General features: G+C 47.3%; 1 protein-coding gene across 1 annotated transcript in view; it reads right to left on the reverse strand.

Moving 5' to 3' along the window:
* The window catches only part of LRP4 (LDL receptor related protein 4), a 37,043-nt gene that overhangs the window by 7,450 nt on the left and 10,238 nt on the right, over nt 1-19,355 (reverse strand). The window contains exons 16-33 of the mRNA XM_082660693.1: nt 17,933-18,141; nt 17,678-17,759; nt 16,791-16,896; nt 15,818-16,019; nt 13,975-14,164; nt 13,759-13,890; nt 12,688-12,828; nt 12,236-12,322; nt 11,957-12,128; nt 11,158-11,320; nt 10,810-11,035; nt 10,150-10,453; nt 8,570-8,788; nt 8,273-8,407; nt 7,332-7,440; nt 2,005-2,149; nt 1,621-1,734; nt 628-763 (exon numbers count right to left, since the gene is read on the reverse strand). Of these exons, the coding sequence (XP_082516819.1) occupies nt 628-763; nt 1,621-1,734; nt 2,005-2,149; nt 7,332-7,440; nt 8,273-8,407; nt 8,570-8,788; nt 10,150-10,453; nt 10,810-11,035; nt 11,158-11,320; nt 11,957-12,128; nt 12,236-12,322; nt 12,688-12,828; nt 13,759-13,890; nt 13,975-14,164; nt 15,818-16,019; nt 16,791-16,896; nt 17,678-17,759; nt 17,933-18,141 (2,872 nt within the window). The remainder of the gene's footprint in view (nt 1-627; nt 764-1,620; nt 1,735-2,004; nt 2,150-7,331; nt 7,441-8,272; nt 8,408-8,569; nt 8,789-10,149; nt 10,454-10,809; nt 11,036-11,157; nt 11,321-11,956; nt 12,129-12,235; nt 12,323-12,687; nt 12,829-13,758; nt 13,891-13,974; nt 14,165-15,817; nt 16,020-16,790; nt 16,897-17,677; nt 17,760-17,932; nt 18,142-19,355) is intronic.

Below are 19,355 nucleotides of genomic sequence, written 5' to 3' on the forward strand. Positions count from 1 at the left end.
TCATTTTTTCAGTTTAATCTCTCAAATCAGGATGCATTTTAAATTGACAGCACCTTCAGTCTAATGAAATATAATGTTTTACACTTAATTTGAGAGCCGTTCATGGTTATGCTTGCTTATTTAATAACGGGGTGTGTGTGTGTGTGTGTCTGTGTGTGTACACATGCACATACATGCATGTGCGTTTGAGTGTTACAGGTCATTATAAACTAAGGCCATCACATCCCTGGGGATGTCCCAAGTTAAAAAGCCACAGCCCAGAGACCACTATGACTTAGTGGCTTCTAAGTAAACTGTAGGACAAGACCACGTGCTAAACTTGTTCTGTGAGAGCAAACGTCACTGAAAGAAAGGAAGAAGGAGGAATGCCGGGCAGAACCTCCTCCTGAGTGATTTCTCTCTAAAGCTCGTCTTGAAGCTTCTTGCCTTCAGAGCTAAAAAAAAGAATTACTTGCAACAACCTGCAAGTCTAAATATCATCTCCAGTTCCAAGTAGCAGGGACAGGTGGCTAATGATGTGATCTACCTCCCATCTGCCAGAATCATCAAGCTGGGCCTACGGTCTTCTGCTGGCAGGGCATGGCGATTTGAATCAAAGAGCCCCCAATTCCATACTGACCCACTTACCTCCCTTCCACCTCCTCCAGAGATGTGCGGGTCCAGCTGGTAGAAGAACGCAAGGTCGTCGGTAGCGTGTTGGGTAGCACGGGGCTCCTTTCACTTACGCTGGTAGCCCTGGGAGCTGGGGGCACCAGGCCAGGTACTGGAGAGAAAACAAGGACTGGAGTGGATCACTGGAGCCACAAATATCTACATATGGTCCAAGAGTAGCATGTGGAGAACTTGATAAAGCAATTTTTTAGCTGCCCTGATCCTAGGCACCCCTGTTAGATGTCCTTCTTAATACTGTACATAAAAAGGATTTGGTTTCCAATATATATTTTTTAATAAATTTATTTATTTTATTTATTTATTTGGCTGCGTTGAGTCTTTGTTGCTGCTCACAGGCTTTCTCTAGTTGTGGCGAGTGGGGACTACTCTGCATTGTGGTGCGCGAGCTTCTCATTGCAGTGGCTTCTCTTGTTGCAGAGCATGGGCTCTAGGCACGCGGGCTTCAGTAGTTGTGGCACGTGGGCTCAGTAGTTGTGCCTCACGGGCTCAGTAGTTGTGCTTCACGGGCTCTAGAGCGCAGGCTCAGTAGTTGTGGTGCATGGGCTTAGGTGCTCCATGGCATGTGGGATCTTCCCGGACCAGGGCTCGAACCCGTGTCCCCTGCGTTGGCAGGCAGATTCTTAACCACCGCGCCACCAGGGAAGTCCCAGTTTCCAATATTAATAGCTCCGGATGGGCTAGCTGGCCCACAAAGGGCAAAAGAGAGGATAGTGCACAGGTCACAGTAGGGATCAGGGAATCAGGAGACCCGATTTCCATCCTAGTAAATGCCAGAAGCCAGACAAACCTGGGTCTGTACCATCCCAAAGCTCAAACCCATTGCTCCCAGTCACTCTGCTGTAAGAACCCCTGAGGGGAAATCTCACCCAGAAGAACAAAGCTGAGGCTGCTGATCCCCTGCCCTTCCAAGGGCTCTGCTGTTCCAGGAGGCCAATTAGTCCAACTCACCAAGGGAGCAGGGCCGGCCATCAGGCTCGTCAGGACAGGCACATACAAAGTCTGAGGCTCTGGCAAAGCAGAGGTGGGTGCAGCCGCCGTTGTTCACACCACAGGCATTGGTCCCTGGGGGCAAAGCAGATGTGAATGTCTGGCCTGGGGCAGAATCAAGTCTCCTAATTTGACACTTCTCAAAAAGGAGGAGATTTGGGGCTACCTTACTCCCAGGGACCGTGGGGCAGGAAGGGTATAACGACAGGGGGCTGAAAGGTCTAAGAACTTAAGATGTGAACCAAAAGGCTCTCCTGTGGCTCTGTCTTGGTTATTAACAGTCCTCAGGGTGACCAACCAACCCCACCAATGGTAAGGAAGCAGGCTCAGGACCCTGGAGTCCACCTGTCTGCCGCTGAGGGGAAACCACGATGATATCCATGAGTCCCTCCACATTCGCCAACACCGTCTCCTTGTTCCGGCCTGAGTACTTGTCAACACGCTGGATTGACTTGGTCTGCCAGTCTGTCCAGTAGATCCACCTGTCCTGCTACTCAATAGGGAAACCCCAAAAAGAGTAACTATTAATAGGCAGACCCTGGTACAGCTTCCGTGCCTCAGCCCGTGTGTTCCCTCTGTCCAAATGCCCTCTTCTTCCCTTATCCATGTCAGCTCCTGTGCATCCCCAAATATGACATTATCCAGGAAATCTCCCCCAATCCATAGAGCATTCACCATTTTCTCCATGCTGCTCTGAGCTTGTCCTCACTTCCACAGGTGAGTTTCGACGCTCTATGGTCATTTGTTTACATGTCTATCTGTCCTGCCAGATTAAGTTCTTCAAGAACAAGAATGTGGTTCATTCATCTCTCAATTTCCAGCACTAACACTTAGTCCTCAGTCAGTTGACCCAGTGGCTCAGTGAATAAATAAATTCCTGTACCTAGCAAACAGGAGTAAATTGCGGGGGCCGGGGGGGGGGGGCAAGTCGTTCTAGGTCCCTGTTCTTCTGGGCCCATCACTCAGAGCCCTGGCCCAAGTCCTCTGGTTACTTCTGCAGGCAGCTGCCCTCTAATGTAGTGATCCTGAGATTCTCTACCAGGCGTGGGGAAGGGCAATGTAGGTGGTTCCCCTCCCATCCCTGCAGTATACATCAGAAACCTCAGGGGAAACTTGTAGATTGAAAAACTAAATTCAATATAATCCTGTAGTTTTACATTTGGAGTACGGGGTGGGGAAAAGCCTATCATTAAGTAAAGCCAGACAAAATCTTACTGGCCGGTAGGATACAATGCAGAATACAGGTAGAGTGCATGTTTGTCAAAAAGGGACAAAGATTTTTTTTAATTGTTTTTTTTTTTAATTTACTTATTTTGTTTATTCCTTTTTTTTTTTGGCTGCATTGGGTCTTTGTTGCTGCACGTGGGCCTTCTCAAGTTGAGGTGAGCAGGGGCTACTCTTCATTGCGGTATGTGGGCTTCTCACTGCGGTGGATTCTCTTGTGAAGCATGGGCTCTAGGCACGCGGGCTTCAGTAGTTGTGGCACGTGGGCTCAGTTGTTGTGTCTCGCGGGCTCTAGAGCGCAGCCTCAGTAGTTGTGGTGCACCGGCTTAGGTGCTCCGCGGCATGTGGGATCTTCCCGGACCAGGGCTCAAACCTGTGTCCCCTGCATTGGCAGGCAGATTCTTAACCACTGCGCCACCCGGGAAGCCCGAGGGACAAAGATTTTTTTTTTTTTAACATCTTTATTGGAGTATAATTGCTTTACAGTGTTGTGTTAGTTTCTGCTGTATAACAAAGTGAATCAGCTGTATGCATATGTATATCCCCATACATATCCCCTCCTTCTTGCATCTCCCTCCCACCCTCCTTATCCCACCCCTCTAGGTGGTCGCAAAGCCCTGAGCTGATCTCCCTGTGCCATGTAGCTGCTTCCCACTAGCTATCTATTTTACATTTGGTAGTGTATGTATGTCAGTGCTACTCTCTTACTTCCTCCCAGTTTACCCTTCCCCCTCCCCGTGTCCTCAAGTCCATTCTCTATGTCTGCGTCTTTATTCCTGTCCTGCCCCTAGGTTTATCAGAACCTTTTTTTTTTTTTTTAGATTCCATATATATGTGTTAGCATACGATATTTGTTTTTCTCTTTCTGACTTACTTCACTCTGTATGACAGACTCTAGGTCCATCCACCTCACTACAAATAACTCAAGTTCGTTTCTTGTTATGGCTGAGTTAATATTCCATCATGTGTATTTACCACATCTTCTTTATCCATTCATCTGTCGATGGACACTTAGGTTGCTTCCATGTCCTGGCTATTGTAAATAGTGCTGCAAGGAACATTGTGATACATGACTCTTTTTGAATTATGGTTTTCTCAGAGTATATGCCCAGTAGTGGGATTGCAGGGTCATATGGTAGTTCTATTTTTAGTTTTTTAAGGAACTTCCATACTGTTCTCCATGGTTGCTGTATCAATTTACATTCCCACCAACAGTGCAAGACGGTTCCCCTTTCTCCACAACCTCTCCAGCATTTATTGTTTGTAGATTTTCTGATGATGGCCATTCTGACAGGTGTGAGGTGATACCTCATTGTAGTTTTGAATTGAATTTCTCTAATGATTAGTGATGTTGAGCATCTTTTCATGTGTTTGTTGGCAATCTGTATATCTTCTTTGGAGAAATGTCTGTTTAGGTCTTCTACCCATTTTTCGATTGGGTTGTTTGTTTTTTTGATATTGAGCTGCACGAGCTGCTTGTATATTTTGGAGATTAATCCTTTGTTAGTTGCTTTGTTTGCAAATATTTTCTCCCATTCTGAGTGTTGTCTTTTCATCTTGTTTATGGTTTCCTTTGCTGTGCAAAAGCTTTTAAGTTACATTAGGTCCCATTTGTTTATTTTTGTTTTTACTCTAGGAGGTGGGTCAAAAAGGATCTTGCTCTGATTTAAGTCATAGTTTTCTGCCTATGTTTTCCTCTAAGAGTTTTATAGTGTCTGGCCTTACATTTAGGTCTTTAATCCATTTTGAGTTTATTTTTGTGTATGGTGTTAGGAAGTGTTTTTTTAATATTAATTTATTGATTGATTTTTGGCTGCACTAGGTCTTTGTTGCTATGCATGGGCTTTCTCTAGTTGTGCTGAGCAGGGGCTACTCTTCGTTGCGGTGCACGGGCTTCTCATTGCGGTGGCTTCTCTTGTTGCAGAGCATGGGCTCTAGGTGCGCGGGCTTCAGTAGTTGTGGTTCGCAGGCTGTAGAGCACAGGCTCAGTAGTTGTGGCACACGGGCTTAGCTGCTCCACGGCATGTGGGATCTTCCCGGACCAGGGATTGAACCTGTGTCCCCTGCGTTGGCAGGTGGAATCTTAACCACTGCGCCACCAGGGAAGTCCAGGAAGTGTTCTAATTTCATTCTTTTACATGTAGCTGTCCAGTTTTCCCAGCACCACTTATTGAAGAGGCTGTCTTTTCTCCATTGTATACTCTTGCCTCCTTTATCAAAGATAAGGTGACCATATGTGCGTGGGTTTATCTCTGGGCTTTCTATCCTGTTCCATTGATCTATATTTCTGTTTTTGTGCCAGTACCATACTGTCTTGATTACTGTAGCTTTGTAGTATAGTCTGAAGTCCAGGAGCCTGATTCTTCCAGCTCCATTTTTCTTTCTCAAGATTGTTTTGGCTATTCAGGGTCTTTTGTGTTTCCATACAAATTGTGAAGTTTTTTGTTCTAGTTCTGTGAAAAATGCCATTGGTAGTTTGATAGGGATTGCACTGAATCTGTAGATTGCTTTGGGTAGTACAGTCATTTTCACAATATTGATTCTTCCAATCCAAGTACATGGTATATCTACATCTGTTTGTATCATCTTTAAGTTCTCTCATCAGTGTCTCATAGTTTTCTGCATACAGGTCTTTTGTCTAGGTAGGTTTATTCCTTGGTATTTTGTTGTTGTTGTTGCAGTGGTAAATGGGAGTGTTTCCTTAATTTCTCTTTCAGATTTTTCATCATTAGTGTATAGGAATGCAAGAGATTTCTGTGCATTAATTTTGTACCCTGCAACTCTACCAAGTTCATTGATTAGCTCTAGTAGTTTTCTGGTAGCATCTTTAGGATTCTCTTAGTATCACGTCATCTGCAAACAGTGACAGTTTTACTTCTTCTTTTCCGATTTGGATTCCTTTTATTTCTTTTTCTTCTCTGATTGCTGTGGCTAAAACTTCCAAAACTATGTTGAATAATAGTGGTGAGAGTGGGCAACCTTGTCTTGTTCCTGATCTTAGAGGAAATGGTTTCAGCTCTTCACCATTGAGAATGATGTTGGCTGTGGGTTTGTCATATATGGCCTTTATTGTGTTGAGGTAGGTTCCCCCTATGCCTACTTTCTGGAGAGTTTTATCATAAATGGGTGTTGAATTTTGTCAAAAGCTTTTTCTGCATCCATTGAGATTATCATATGGTTTTTATCCTGCAGTTTGTTAGTAGCTGTATCACATTGATTGATTTGCATATATTGAGGAATCCTTGCATTCCTGGGATAAACCCTACTTGATCATGGTGTATGATCCTTTTCATGTGCTGTTGGATTCTGTTTGCTAGTATTTTGTTGAGGATTTTTGCATCTATGTTCATTAGAGATATTGGCCTGTAGTTTTCTTTTTTTGTGACATCTTTGGTTTTGGTATCAGGGTGATGGTAGCCTTGTAGAATGAGTTTGGGAGTGTTCCTCCCGAGGGACAAAGATTTTTAAATGATTGAGAATCCCTGTTTTGGCCCCAGGCTTGGTATACCTTTTTTCCTTTCTTGAATTATTATACAGGATTAGAACTCTAAAATAGTGACAGCTAATACTAAATAAAATGATTAGAAATAACACGCACTGAGTGCCAGATACTCTGCTAATGCTTTGTGTATATTTCAGGAGGATACTATTAGTTTTTGTTTTTTGTTTTTTGCGGTACGCGGGCCTCTCATTGTTGTGGCCTCTCCCGTTGCGGAGCACAGGCTCCGGACACGCAGGCTCAGCGGCCATGGATCACGGGCCCAGCCGCTCCGCAGCGTGTGGGATCTTCCCGGACTGGGGCATGAACCCGTGTCCCCTGCATCGGCAGGCGGACTCTCAACCACTGTGCCACCAGGGAAGCCCGATGCTATTATTAAACTCATTTATTTTATAAGTAAGTGAAGCTTAGAGAAGTTCACTGTCTTGTCAAAGTTGCATAGTTACTTCATGACACAGGCAGAACTTGAACCCACAGAGCTGGCTCATGGGAGGTACTCACTCAGTAAACACTTACCGACCGGCTACCTGCCTGAAAACTCTGGCTTTCAGCCACTCCACACCTCTGCCCACTAAAGTAAGCTGCCTGAGCTTGCATGCTGGGACCACAGCACTGGGATCAGCTGGGGAACTTGTTAAAATGAATATTCTTTGCCCAACCTTCAGGAGGCAGATTCTTTATATCCAGTGCCCGGGAATATGCATTTTAACAAATTCCACAGTTGACTCCGTACAGCTGTTTGAGAGCCACTGCTTCGAATGTTAGAACATGGGACAGCAGGAGCAGCAGGGCACATAGTGGCAAGGCTTCAGTGTACAAGAATCACCCCTAAAATGAGCTTCCATAGCAAACCTGTTCAGTAGCACCTGGGGCTGAGGCTGCTGATGCAGAACCCCGAGGAAACACCCCTGGTCAAGGAGGTTTAGTTACCTCTCTCCTGAGCCAGTACCTGAGTGAGAGCAAAGGGGTGCGACACGTGGCTGACCAAGACCTGCCGGAGCTTCCCACTGAGGTCGGCGCTCTCAATCCGGTCCAGATGGGCATCCACCCAGTAGATCCTGTAAAGGAAAGGAGAAAAGGCAGCTGCTGAAGACACTTGCCAGGTAGCCCAGCCCTGCCCTCAGGGAGCTAGCTGTCCCCTCCTGAGCTGAACTGGCAGGTGCTGTGAGCAGTCAAGTTGACTTGATGAGAGGTCACTGGGAATCCCCCCAAGCTGAAGAGCAGAACTTGGTTGGTGACTCATAAGTGGGGAGGCCAGGGCTGTTCTGCGGAGGGTAGAAATCTAGTGACCTCGGAGGAGCCAGCCCCCAGTCTCATCTTCAACGACTTGATAACCCTTTGACTCCTACCCAAGAATCAAAGCCCAAATTCTTGTGAACGCCCTTCAAGAAGAGACTCAGTCTACAAAGAGCTCAGTGAAGTTAACGGAAGAAGGCATTCCTCTCCTCCAGTCCAACTCTCCAGGTGACTTTGATTCCCTTCCCTTCTTCTGAGAGCAGAAAGGAGAATTGACTGCTTTGGAGCCTCTTCCTCCCTCTTCTCCTGCCCTCCAGTATTTTTAATCTAGATCAGGAGTTGCAAATTCCAATACCTGATGGGATCAGGAGAGCAACAAATGCAAAGAATCGGTTAACTGGATGGGGGTGGTGGGATCTGCTCTGCTAAAGCATTCAAATGAAAAACATGAAAACCAGATAATCCCCGCCTGAGGGTTGAGTGCTGGATTCAGCAACACCTGCTCCAAGAATTTGTGCCCTCATACTTCTCACTGCTTGCTTTTCCCTACCTACCAAGGAGCTTTCTACTTGTTTGTTTTCACTACTTCAATCTCAACCATCCTCTCCTCTGCCCACCTGATTTCCAGGAGGCTGTCTGGGACAGGATTCCCACCTGCGGGTATCATAGTCCAGGGTAAGGCCATTGGGCCAACCCAGGTCTGTGTTGATGAGGACCTTCCGCTCAGAGCCATCCAAGTTCGCCCGTTCAATCTTGGCAATGTGGCCCCAGTCTGTCCAGAAGAGGTACCTGGGACACAAGAGCGCCATCAGCAAGGCATGGGAAGATGGCATCCAGAGGTCGAGAGAATACAGGGACACCCAGATACCATTAATATACAGGCATCTTTCAAGAGCCTCTTCATCAGGCCCTTCTTCCCTGGGTCTCTTTTCTGCTGGCCAAAAAACTTACCCCTTCCTGGGGAAAACGGCAATGGCCCGAGGTTCATCCAGGCTGTTGTTAATCAGCACTTTGCGGCAGGAACCATCTAGCCTCGATGCTTCAATGGTATTTCGGCCTGTATCTGTCCAATACAGATTCCTGGCCACCCAGTCCACTGCCAGCCCATCGGTGGTCTTCAGCCCACGCCCGATCACCGTCTCCATGTTGCTGCCATTCAGATCTGCTCGCCTTGGGGAACAGCCCAGGGTTGGATGACTGACCAGATCAGCAATAGGCTGATACCCCTTTCATCCATGTTCCCATAATTGGATTCCCACTACACTGTAAGCCCCATAGGGGCAGGGACCAAGTATGTATAAGTACATTCCTCAGCATCTAGCACAGTAGGTATTCAAAGTATCTGCCAAACTGAATAAATTATTGGGAGGACAGAGTGTTTCCTGCTGTAAGTAGGGGGCATCTGGGCCCACGTCTTGCCAAAAGACAGGTTAATAAACCCCATACACCTTAAGGAGGAGACAAGGATTGCTAGATAGTGATTATGAGAAAGGGCAAATTTTTCCAAAATCTACTGTGCATTTTTATAGCAGTCCTACACCAGGGAATTCAACCTCAGAATGGGGGGCATGTCACAAATACACGGGGGACTTTTGTAAACTACATATGCCCACCAGCTCCCAGATTCTAATACACCCCTCAGGGAGAACAAAAGGGAATGCTCCTGTTCTTCCACGTGAGAATCTCTGCCATGGTAAAACCCTCTAACTAGTGACAGGGTACCACATTCCTCAGCTGTGTCGGGGTAAAAAACTGGAATAATAATAAATAAAACAAAAAATATTAAAAAACAAAACCCAACACAACCTTGTAAATAACCATAAGCCTTGGCATTTGGCCAGCGTTCCTGCATTATAATACAGATACTTGGTTTGGCTACACGGCCAACTGATCAATGAGTCTTAGAGGATCACTGGAGCTCCTGCAGAGCCCAATGGTAGAGGTAGAAAGCTCCGGGTCCCCAGCCTGACTTTATCTGTTTGTTTTACATACTGGGCTTCTATTAATCTTTTTTTGTTTAATATTTATTTATTTATTTGGCTGCGCTGGGTCTTAGTTGCGGCATGCAGGATCTTTTTTAGTTGCGGCATGTGTGTGGGATCTAGTTCTCCGACCAGAGATCGAACCTGGGCCCCCTGCACTGGGAGTGTGGAGTCTTAGCCACTGGACCACCGGGGAAGTCCCTATTAATCTTTAAATAGATAAATTCCCTGGCGGTCCAGTGGGTAGAACTCGGCACTTCCACCACAGGGGACACAATCCCTGGTTGGGAAATCCCACAAGCCAAGTGGCGTGACCAGAAAAAAAAGAATCTTGAAACACTTCATCATCTTTAAATAAACAAAAGAAAACAAAAGTTTGAAACTCTGCTGTAAGTGATAACACTATAAAGCATACAGTTCAGGGTCAGAACTCACTATCCAAGTTGCGGAATCACTTAGTCCATTTAGAGGTCAACACAGACCATAACCTCACCCATCAAAGGTCAGAAGCAGGTCTGTGTCTTCTGAAGGTTTCGGGGACCCTCATACCTGATAACATCCAGGAACACATCTGTGTAATAGACCTTTCCATCCACACTGTCATAATCCAGGGAGATGACATTGTTGAGCTCGGGAACGGGCACGTGCACATCTGTGTGGTCGCTGGTGTCCAGTGAGATACGCCGGATGGAGCCGCGGCTGGAGAAGAGCAGGTAGGTCTCAGGAGAGGGGTCACAGGTCTTCCCATCTCCCTTCAGCTGGATGCCAGTGGGGCAGGCACAGGAAAAGCCAGAGGGCCGAGGCAGGCAGAGGTGAGAGCAGCCACCATTTCTCGAGCTGCACTTGTTAAAACCTGAGAAAGAGAAGCACGAGTTTTGACACCCAGCCTGGAATATGGTCTGAATCTTATAAAGGTCCTAGTTTTTTGTGCCTGATTGTCTGCTATTCTACATAACAGGATTCGGTGCCTGGCAGGGAAGAGGCAGAAGGAGCAGGGGTGTCTCCAGGAGTCCTTTGAAGGTGACAGCACCCTGCTGTTGCAGTACCAGCCATACCCAGAGGGAACACAGCCTGATCCTGCAAGGGGGCTTAGGCAGGTCCCTGTCTCTCGGGTTGTAAAGGCATCTCTGTGCTCTGGATATATCTCTGATGTTGAGATACCCCCAGGAAGTCAGAGGCTCTGGCGTACAGCCCTAGGGATCTTCTCACCCAGTGGCTGTGCCCTGTCCACAGCCTGGATGTCCATGAGGCCTGGCAGGTTGGACCTCACCAGGATGACATTGCTGCCAGTACCCTTGTCGGCACGGTGGATGCTACGGGTCTGCCAGTCAGTCCAGTAGATATAGGAGTCGAGCAGGGTGAGGCCGTATGGGTGCTGCACAGGTGACACCAGGGTGTGCCGACTGGCACCATTCAGATCAGCAGCCTCAATTCGCTGTAGAGGAAGGAGAGGGTGCGGGGTGGCTATCAGAAGACTGGGAGCCCTCAGCGGAGCTTCCAAATAGGCCTCTCCCATATCCCCAGGCTTCTGCAAAGCAGCAGGAGCAGGACCCTCACCTCCGTGTGGGCATCAGCCCAGAGCAGCTGGGAGCTGGCCTTGTCCACAGTCAGTCCATTGGGCCACCCTAGGTTGTTGCTGATGAGCACGGTACGGTCTGAGCCATCCATTCCAGACCGCTCTAACTTGGCATTCTCCCCCCAGTCTGTCCAGTACATGAACCTGGGCAAGAAACAATACTAGCTGGTTATTTCCACAGTTCCTGTCTACTGTGAGTACTTAACAATATGCCAAACACTGTGAAAAGTATTTACATGCACAAAAGGGAGTTGTTGCTTAATGAATACAGAATTTCAGATTTGCAAGATGAAAAAGTTCTGGAGATCTGTTTCACAATAATGTGAATATACTTAACACTACTGAACTGTACACTTAAAAATGGTTAAGATGGTAAATTTAATGTTATGTTTTTTACAGTTAAAAAAAAAGTACTTTCCATGCATTATCCCACTTAATCCTCACAAGGTCCACAGGCATGCATTTTCATTGTCGGCTCCATTTTAAAGGCAAGGAAGCTGAGGACCAGGGAGGTTAAATATTGGACCCAAAGTGACAGACGCAGCTAATAAATGGTGAAGAAATTTGAATCCTGGATTTCTGATTCCGAGGTTCATGCTTTTAACCTCTACACTATACTGCCACCCTGAAAGAAGTCACAAGGAAGTGGAAGTGCCCCAGAGAGGTCAGTCTCAGTGCTCCTTTGAAGCATGCTTGCTCTCCACTGCCCCCCTTCACCCCATCCTTCGCCCCAGCTGAGCCAGCCCATCCCGCAGCCTGGAGCCACAGAGCTGCTCTCACCCCATCTCGTGGTACAGTACAATGGCACGGGGGCTGTCAAGGTTTTGCCACACCAACACCTTCCGCATGGACCCGTCCAGGTTGCCCACTTCAATCCGGTTGGTTCCCGTGTCTGTCCAGTACACTTTCCGGCCAACGGCATCCACTGCGAGCCCATCTGTGGTCTGCAGCCCTGCAGGAAGTCAAGACAGCACACTGGCTCCTGCCTTAAAACAGATGGGATATCTCCCCCAGCTCTGTAGCCAGACAGGTGGTCCCTGGGCTGGGAGCAAGACCCACCTGTGGTGATGATGTCCTCATGCTGTGAGCCATCCAGATTGGCACGGCTGATCCTGTGCAGCGTGCTGTCTGACCAGTACACTTTTCCTGGAAAGGGAAGCCTTGGCTCAGCCTGGACTTTCACCCCGCCCCACAAAGGAACACACACAGCTAACATGCCCTGAGACACCAGGGCATGTCAGAGAGCCCTATACCCCTGAGCAGAGGATATCAAGGGAAATATAGAAATATCATAGCAGGATAGCTCTTGGCAGAGATGAAGTGGAAGGCTCCCAAACCCCATGCCCTCATAACCAAAGAGAAAGTGCTATAGAGATGGGGCAGGGGTCATGCCAGAGGGAACGGGGAGCCCCCAGGCTCTTACCAGGAGGCAAAGATGGTGGGAAAGCAAGGGCAGCAGTTGCTGTAAGGCAGGGACAGTGGGCCAGGAGAGAAGGGAGGGCCACACAGACCTTCCTGGGGATCCACTCCAATGGCAATGGTGTTCTTCATGGTAATGTTGATTGGTACCACCACATCGGCAAAATAAGGGATGTCCAAGGAGACCATGCGTATGTCTATCCTCCTGGCGAAGATGAGGAAACTGTTCATGCCTGCCCAGGTGGGGAGAGAAGGAAAGAGGACAGTCATCCTAGCACAGCCATTAAGAACATTTGGAGTAAGGCAAACTGAAGTTCATGCCCTGTCTCCATTAGTTTCTAGTTCTGTGATCCTGGGCACATTATTTAAATTGTTTAAGGCTCACTTTCATCATCTGTAAAATGGGGACAATAACAGGGTGGCTGTAGGAATAAAAGAGATCACGTACAGAAAACCCTTAGCATTGGGTCTGATACATAGTCATCACTTTATTAATATCATGAAAATGAATCTCTTTGAAAGACCTTTTACCATGAAGTTTAAGAAACTTCATGTTAGGTGAAGGAGGGCTTTACCCACAACCTGAGAAGCACAATTCAGAGCTTCTTTCTTGCTCTAATTCCCCAGGAAGTTAGGGTTCAAATGCAGCCTACCATGCAGCAGCCCCTAGGGAGAAACCTCAACATCCAACATCTGGGCAGCCAGGTCCTGCTTCTGAGACCTTTCAATTAAGGTTATACGAAGGTTGTGCTGGTTGTGTGTACTCACAAAAGTGCCATTTCCAAAGGAGGTACCATCAAATTGTAGATATCATATGTTCTAGTATTTACTATACCGATTTTGGGCAGAAGGAACAAAACTGACTTGTTCTAACCGAACCAGTATATTATGACAATTTCCCAACAGATAAAAGTAAAGTGTCTGAGAAAGGAGCATCTTTTTCTAATATGCATGAAGACACCATGAGACCTAGTTGGATCCTGCTTCTAATCCTGTCTACCTGCTCCTCTGGACCTCTTCTTTTTTCTAAAAGCTTCATCTCACCCCTAAGCCTCTAGAAGCTTAGGTTTCTCAGACCACACCAGAGTCCACTTGCAGGGAAGAAAGAGAGCCACTGCTCCTCCCAGAGAGGCTCTATCTAGGTCTGTGATGCTTAGACCTACCTGGTGAACAGGTCTTGCCATCAGGCATCAGGTTGATGCCTGTGGGGCAGGTACAGCTGAAGGCACTTGGATTTGGGGACCGAAGACACAGGTGGCTGCAGCCGCCATTCTCCATAGCGCATGGTGTGGACACTGGGTGGAGAGGAATGGGTCAATGGGAAGGACCATTGCAGAGGGAAGCAGAGGAGAAGCAAGTGTGGGCCAAGGGCTGCTTACCTGGGGGTCGCCGCCGGTGGAAGACGTGGATGTCCATGAGGTTTTCCAAGTTCTCCTGCAGGGTCTCCCGGTCCAGTCCCGTCAGCCGGTCGGCACTCTGAATACTCTTGGTCTGCCAGTCAGTCCAATAGATGCGCTCTCCGTAGAGGGTCAGCCCAAATGGGTGGGGCAGCTGGCTTCCAATCAGTACCTGCCAGGGACCCAGCACTTGTGTCATGCCCCAGCAAGTCCTGACAGTACAGAGCAGTGGTCAAGGGCTCAGGTGAGGAGGCAGGATGCAGCTCTGCCAGTACCACCTGCTGTGTAACCTTGAGCTAGAGCTGGTTATAAAATCTGAGCCTTGGTCAGCCAATCTGATATGATCGTGACAGTGCCTGGCTCCAAGGGTTGCATGATGATTGTAAAAGATCATGTATTATTTACATAATCTCAAAGTGTCTCTGCACAAATTACTTATTAATTACAAAAGGAGAAATAGCAACTTTACAGTGGACACCACCTTAACTGTACCACCAAAGTTGGTATCACAATGATGGGACAAGCTGACATCGGTGGCTACTGATAAGACACATTGAAAACTCAGGACACAACTTTACTTACCGTAGTATTTCTGCCCCAAATGCATAATCTGAACTTAATAATAAGGAAACATCAGACAAACTGAGGGACATTCTACAAAATAACTGGCATTTACTCTTTAAAGATATGAAGATCAGGAAAGACAAAGACAGGCTGAGGAAATGTTCCAGATTAAAGAGACATGATTACTAAAAACAACTGTGATCTGGGATTGGATCCTGGACTAAAAAAGAAAAATGAAAAAAAAAAAAGCTATAAGGACATTATCGGGGCAATTGGTGGTGAAATTGAATATAGACTGTGATTAGATAGTAATATTGTATCAATGATAAATTTCCTGGTATTGATCATTATATTGGGATTATGCAAGACAATGTTCTTATTCTTAGGAAATATGCACTGTACTATTATGGGTTCAACGGCAGGATGTCTCCAATTTAATCTCAGATGGTTCAGAAGAATTGTGTGGTGTGTGTGTGTGGACAGAGAGAGAATAAGAATGATATAACAATGTGGCAAAGCACTGAGTAGAGTTCCCTGTGCTATACAGTAGGTTCACTTTGCTGTACAGCTGAAACTAACACAACATTGTAAAGCAACTAACTATACTCCAATAAAAATTAATAAAAAATTATCTTCAAAGTTGCTATCAAATAGAAACAATGTGGCAAAATATTAGTTATTGGTTTTTACTATTCTTTTTTTTTTTTTTTTGTGGTACGCGGGCCTCTCACTGTTGTGGCCTCTCCCATTGAGGAGCACAGGCTCCGGACACGTAGGCTCAGTGGCCATGGCTCACGGGCCTAGCTGCTCCGCGGCATATGGGATCTTTCCGGACCGGGGCACGAACCCGTGTCCCCTGCATCGGCAGGTGGACTCTCAACCATTGCGCCACCAGGGAAGCCCTCTTTTGACTATTATTACAACTTGTCTGCAGGTTTGAAATTATATCAAAATAAACAAAACAAAGAGAGAGAGAGGTCATGGGCCCAATATGCAACTGGTGATTAATTAGCATTAGTGTTGATGGTTATCGGGAAAGCACTTATACCCTCAGCCCACAAGCCACATGATCCCTAGTTTCCTTTCTTCATCAAGGAGCAGGGACCCCGGGCTCTGGAGCACAGCCGCAGTTTCAGAGAAATAGCAAATGCACCATGCTGGATCACCCCTAGGCTTCCCTGGGTCCTGTTAGCTGCCAGCCAGGAAGCGCCACCCTGGAGGCTGTCAGGGCCGTGGGAGGATGCCTTAGCACCACCCTTACCTTCCTTTTGCTGCCATCCAGTCCGGCAAATTCAATCGTCTTCATGCCGGCATCAGCCCAGTATAGCCGCTGGGACCCATAGTCAATGGCTAATCCATTAGGCCACGTCAGATTAGAAGAGATGATGACCTGACGACCTGAGGCATCCATGCCAGCTCGTTCAATCTTGGGGCTTGCACCCCAGTCCGTCCAATACATGTACCTGGGCACAGGCAAGGGAGGTCTTACAAGCCTTCCAGTTAATACCCAGTGGGGATTCAGGGTTCCTAGGGTTTGAGGGTTTCTGCTTGCTATAGCTACCCCAGCCTCTTGCCTCAGTTCCCAGCCCCCTTCTGGGTTCTGGTCTTGTATCTCACATCCCTATCAAAAAGTACCCGAGGATCTTAATAAATGTTTCCTTGACTGGATGGGTTAAATAATTATGGTATATCAACTTAACAGAATTCTATATAACCACCAAGAAAAAAAAAATAGATCTATATAATCAAATGGAAAGATAGCTAAGATATATAGCCAAGTGAAAACCCAAGTTACAGAAGAGTATGCCATTGTTGTCAAACCAAAACCATCACCTCCACCGCTACATGTATGCGTACACATAGAAGAAAATCTGGAAAAAATACCCTAAACTGTTAACCTCAGTTATTTTTGGAGAGTGAGATTATAGGGAATCTTCACTTTCTACAAACTTTTTTTTTTTTTAAAAAACACAATGGATTACTTTGGTAAGCAGACCAAAAAGCCAACCAACCAACCAAACAAAAAAACAGAAAAAGAAAAAAAAATTTAAATGTAAAAGGTTTCCTTGTCCGTGAAGGAGACAGAGTTGTCACGATGCTCTGTGGTTTCTAGAGCTGCTCTTGCTTCCTTGGTGCGCCCGTGAGATCTAGCCACTCTCTCTAACCTCCAGACTCCCCCCTAGTACTCAGATCTGGGGGTGGGGGGAACTTGTTCCAAAGGGGCTGGTGCTCACCCGCCCATGGGCTCCACTACGATGTCCCGGGGACGATCAAGGTTTTCCCAGATGAGTACTGTTCTCATGCTGCCATCCGTGTTGGCCACTTCAATCCGGTCTGTCCCTACCAAGAAGTAAGGGGCAAAGACATTAACTAGTCTTGGTCATTCACCCTCTTACCTCCCATGCCCAGCACAGAGCATGGCATGCCGTAGATGCTCAAGCAATACTTTGTGATAAATGCGCAATGGATATTTAGTGAATTGAATTTCAAGAAGAAATTCAAGGAAGTGATCAGTTCCATTTCGTGGAAGAGTAAGGCTTCCTCAACCCAAGCAACCCACTCTGTCCTATAATTTTAGGCAATGCTTCTCAAACTTTAGTGTGCACAAAAACCAGAAGAGCTTGTGAAAGTAGAGATTCCTGAACCTAACCCCCGAAGATTCCAATTCAGCAGGTCTGACGTGGGGCCCAAGAATCTGCATTTCTACCAAGTTCCCAGGTAATGCTGATGCTGATTCTGCTGGGAACCACACTTTGATAGCTCTGGTTTAAGGCATTCCCCTTACCTCCCACATTTAACTGCCTAATAGAAAATGCCTCTTTTACCAAGACAGCGATGGAAGGAAAACCACAGGGCGTAGGTTCCTTATCTGAAATGACGCAAAGCATTCTCAAGCATCAGCTGCACAGCAGAAGTAGCCGCCACTTGAATAGCAAAGGCCCAACCCTCAGATGTGAGCGGCTAACTTCAGCTCTGCAGCAGCCCAACCACTCCTGACCTACCAAGGACTTCAGGTCAAGACAGAAATGGTCTAGGAGGGGCACTGGGCCCTTTGTACCCGAGGCCAGGGGTTTAAATAAGAGGATCCCAGAGAGCCAGGCCATAGTTGCCCTCTACATACCTGCATCTGTCCAGTACAGCTTGTTGGTGACCCAATCAATGGCCAGGCCTGCCGGGCTCTCCAAACTGGTATCCACTACCACCTAGGCAGGAAGCAAAGCTCTGTCACCAACTGGACTTACACCCCAGCTCGGGGGCCCAAACTCCACCAATTCACAGGCTGGCAAAGGTAGGGGAAGCCCTTACCCAGGAGAAGGTGAATTCCATCCCTCAATCTCTGCCCTCCCCAAGGGCCTGGGCCCACGCTGGGCCCTACCTCCTGTCCTGTTCCATCCCACTTGGCCCTGCTGATGGTGTCAGTGCTGACATCCGTCCAGTACACGTGGTCATCCCGGGAGTCCCAGTCAAGGGCCACAGCACTGCGCACGTCAGCCAGTGGGATGACATCATCGGACAGGTCCTCTGTGTCGAAGCTGATCCGACGGATGTCCATCCTTCGGGCAAAAAGCAGGAACTTGTCAAGACCTGATCAAAGGCCGAAAGGGGTCTTCTTTTAATGCTCTAAATCCAATAACAATGACAGACACAGACGCTCACCTGTGTGACATCTGGTTCAATCACACTTCCTGGGGTCTGGTGCCCTTTGTCCCCTACTCTTCACACCTCAGGCCCCCTTTGAGCATCGGGCAGCCCGTGCTGGCACAATCAGACTTTAAGATCCAATGGAAGTAGACTCGACCAGGGCCCAGAGGTGCATCCTGTTTAAGCGTCTGTCAGCTTCATCTCAGCTTGCCTCTCCTGTTACTTTGCTCAGGCTCCTCTGGTGTACTGGCTAGGTCACTGTCAACCCCACCCTGCCTCTCTGCCTCCGTGTCCGCTTCAGGACTTCTGCTCCACTCCGTCATCTAGATCCCTTCTTCTTGCTCTTCATGACTTCAGCCAATAATGACTATTTGCAGAGCACTTACTCCTTGCCAGGCACCAAGCTTGGTGCTTTTCTTGCCTAGTCTCCTTTACCCTCATAACAACACTTTGTGGTTCATGCCATTTTTATTCCCATTCTCTGGATAAGCAATCCTGAGGCTAACAGGGGCCAAGTAACTGGTCCAGGATCCTACAGCTACAAAGCACCGAAGCAGGGACTTGAACTCAGGTCTGACTCCAGAGATGGAGCTCTGGCCACACCTCTATAGAGCTTCCCAGCTGGCTCTTTTCCATCCCCTGCCCCTATTCTGGTCTGTCTGAATATTTCCCCATATACTATTCTGCTTGGAAAGGCACTTCCTACCTAACTTTATCAGCTATCTTCTTTTAAGCTCTGGGAAACCTTTAAGGGGAAGTTCCTTGCATCTCATTAAGACAACCTGGGAATAGCTGGGCACAAAAGAAGGCAAGGAAATGAGGTTCTCAATCAAAGTGTTGAATGACCACTGCCCCTGTTCCTCTGAATAGTTTTCCTAATTTCACTCTCTGGAAAAGACCTAGATCCCAAGAGAAATTTGATTTTAACCAGAGATAAGAGGATCAGTGGGCATACAGCAGTAAATGAGAAGAGCTGTGATGTGTGAGGAATTACCCCAGCCCCTTGCTGGTTGTGCTATACATCTGGATCACGCTTCTCTGGACTATTCTTAGGAAAAAGCACCTGCACCACCGAGCTAGACAAGGCCACCCTCTCAAGGCAATACACCTTCAGGAGCTCAAAGGAAGCCAGAGTAGCAGTTCAGGGAGCCCCCTGG

The sequence above is a fragment of the Grampus griseus genome (assembly GCF_964374135.1).
Source record: "Grampus griseus genome assembly, chromosome: 8".
Classification (NCBI taxonomy): Eukaryota; Metazoa; Chordata; class Mammalia; order Artiodactyla; family Delphinidae; genus Grampus; species Grampus griseus.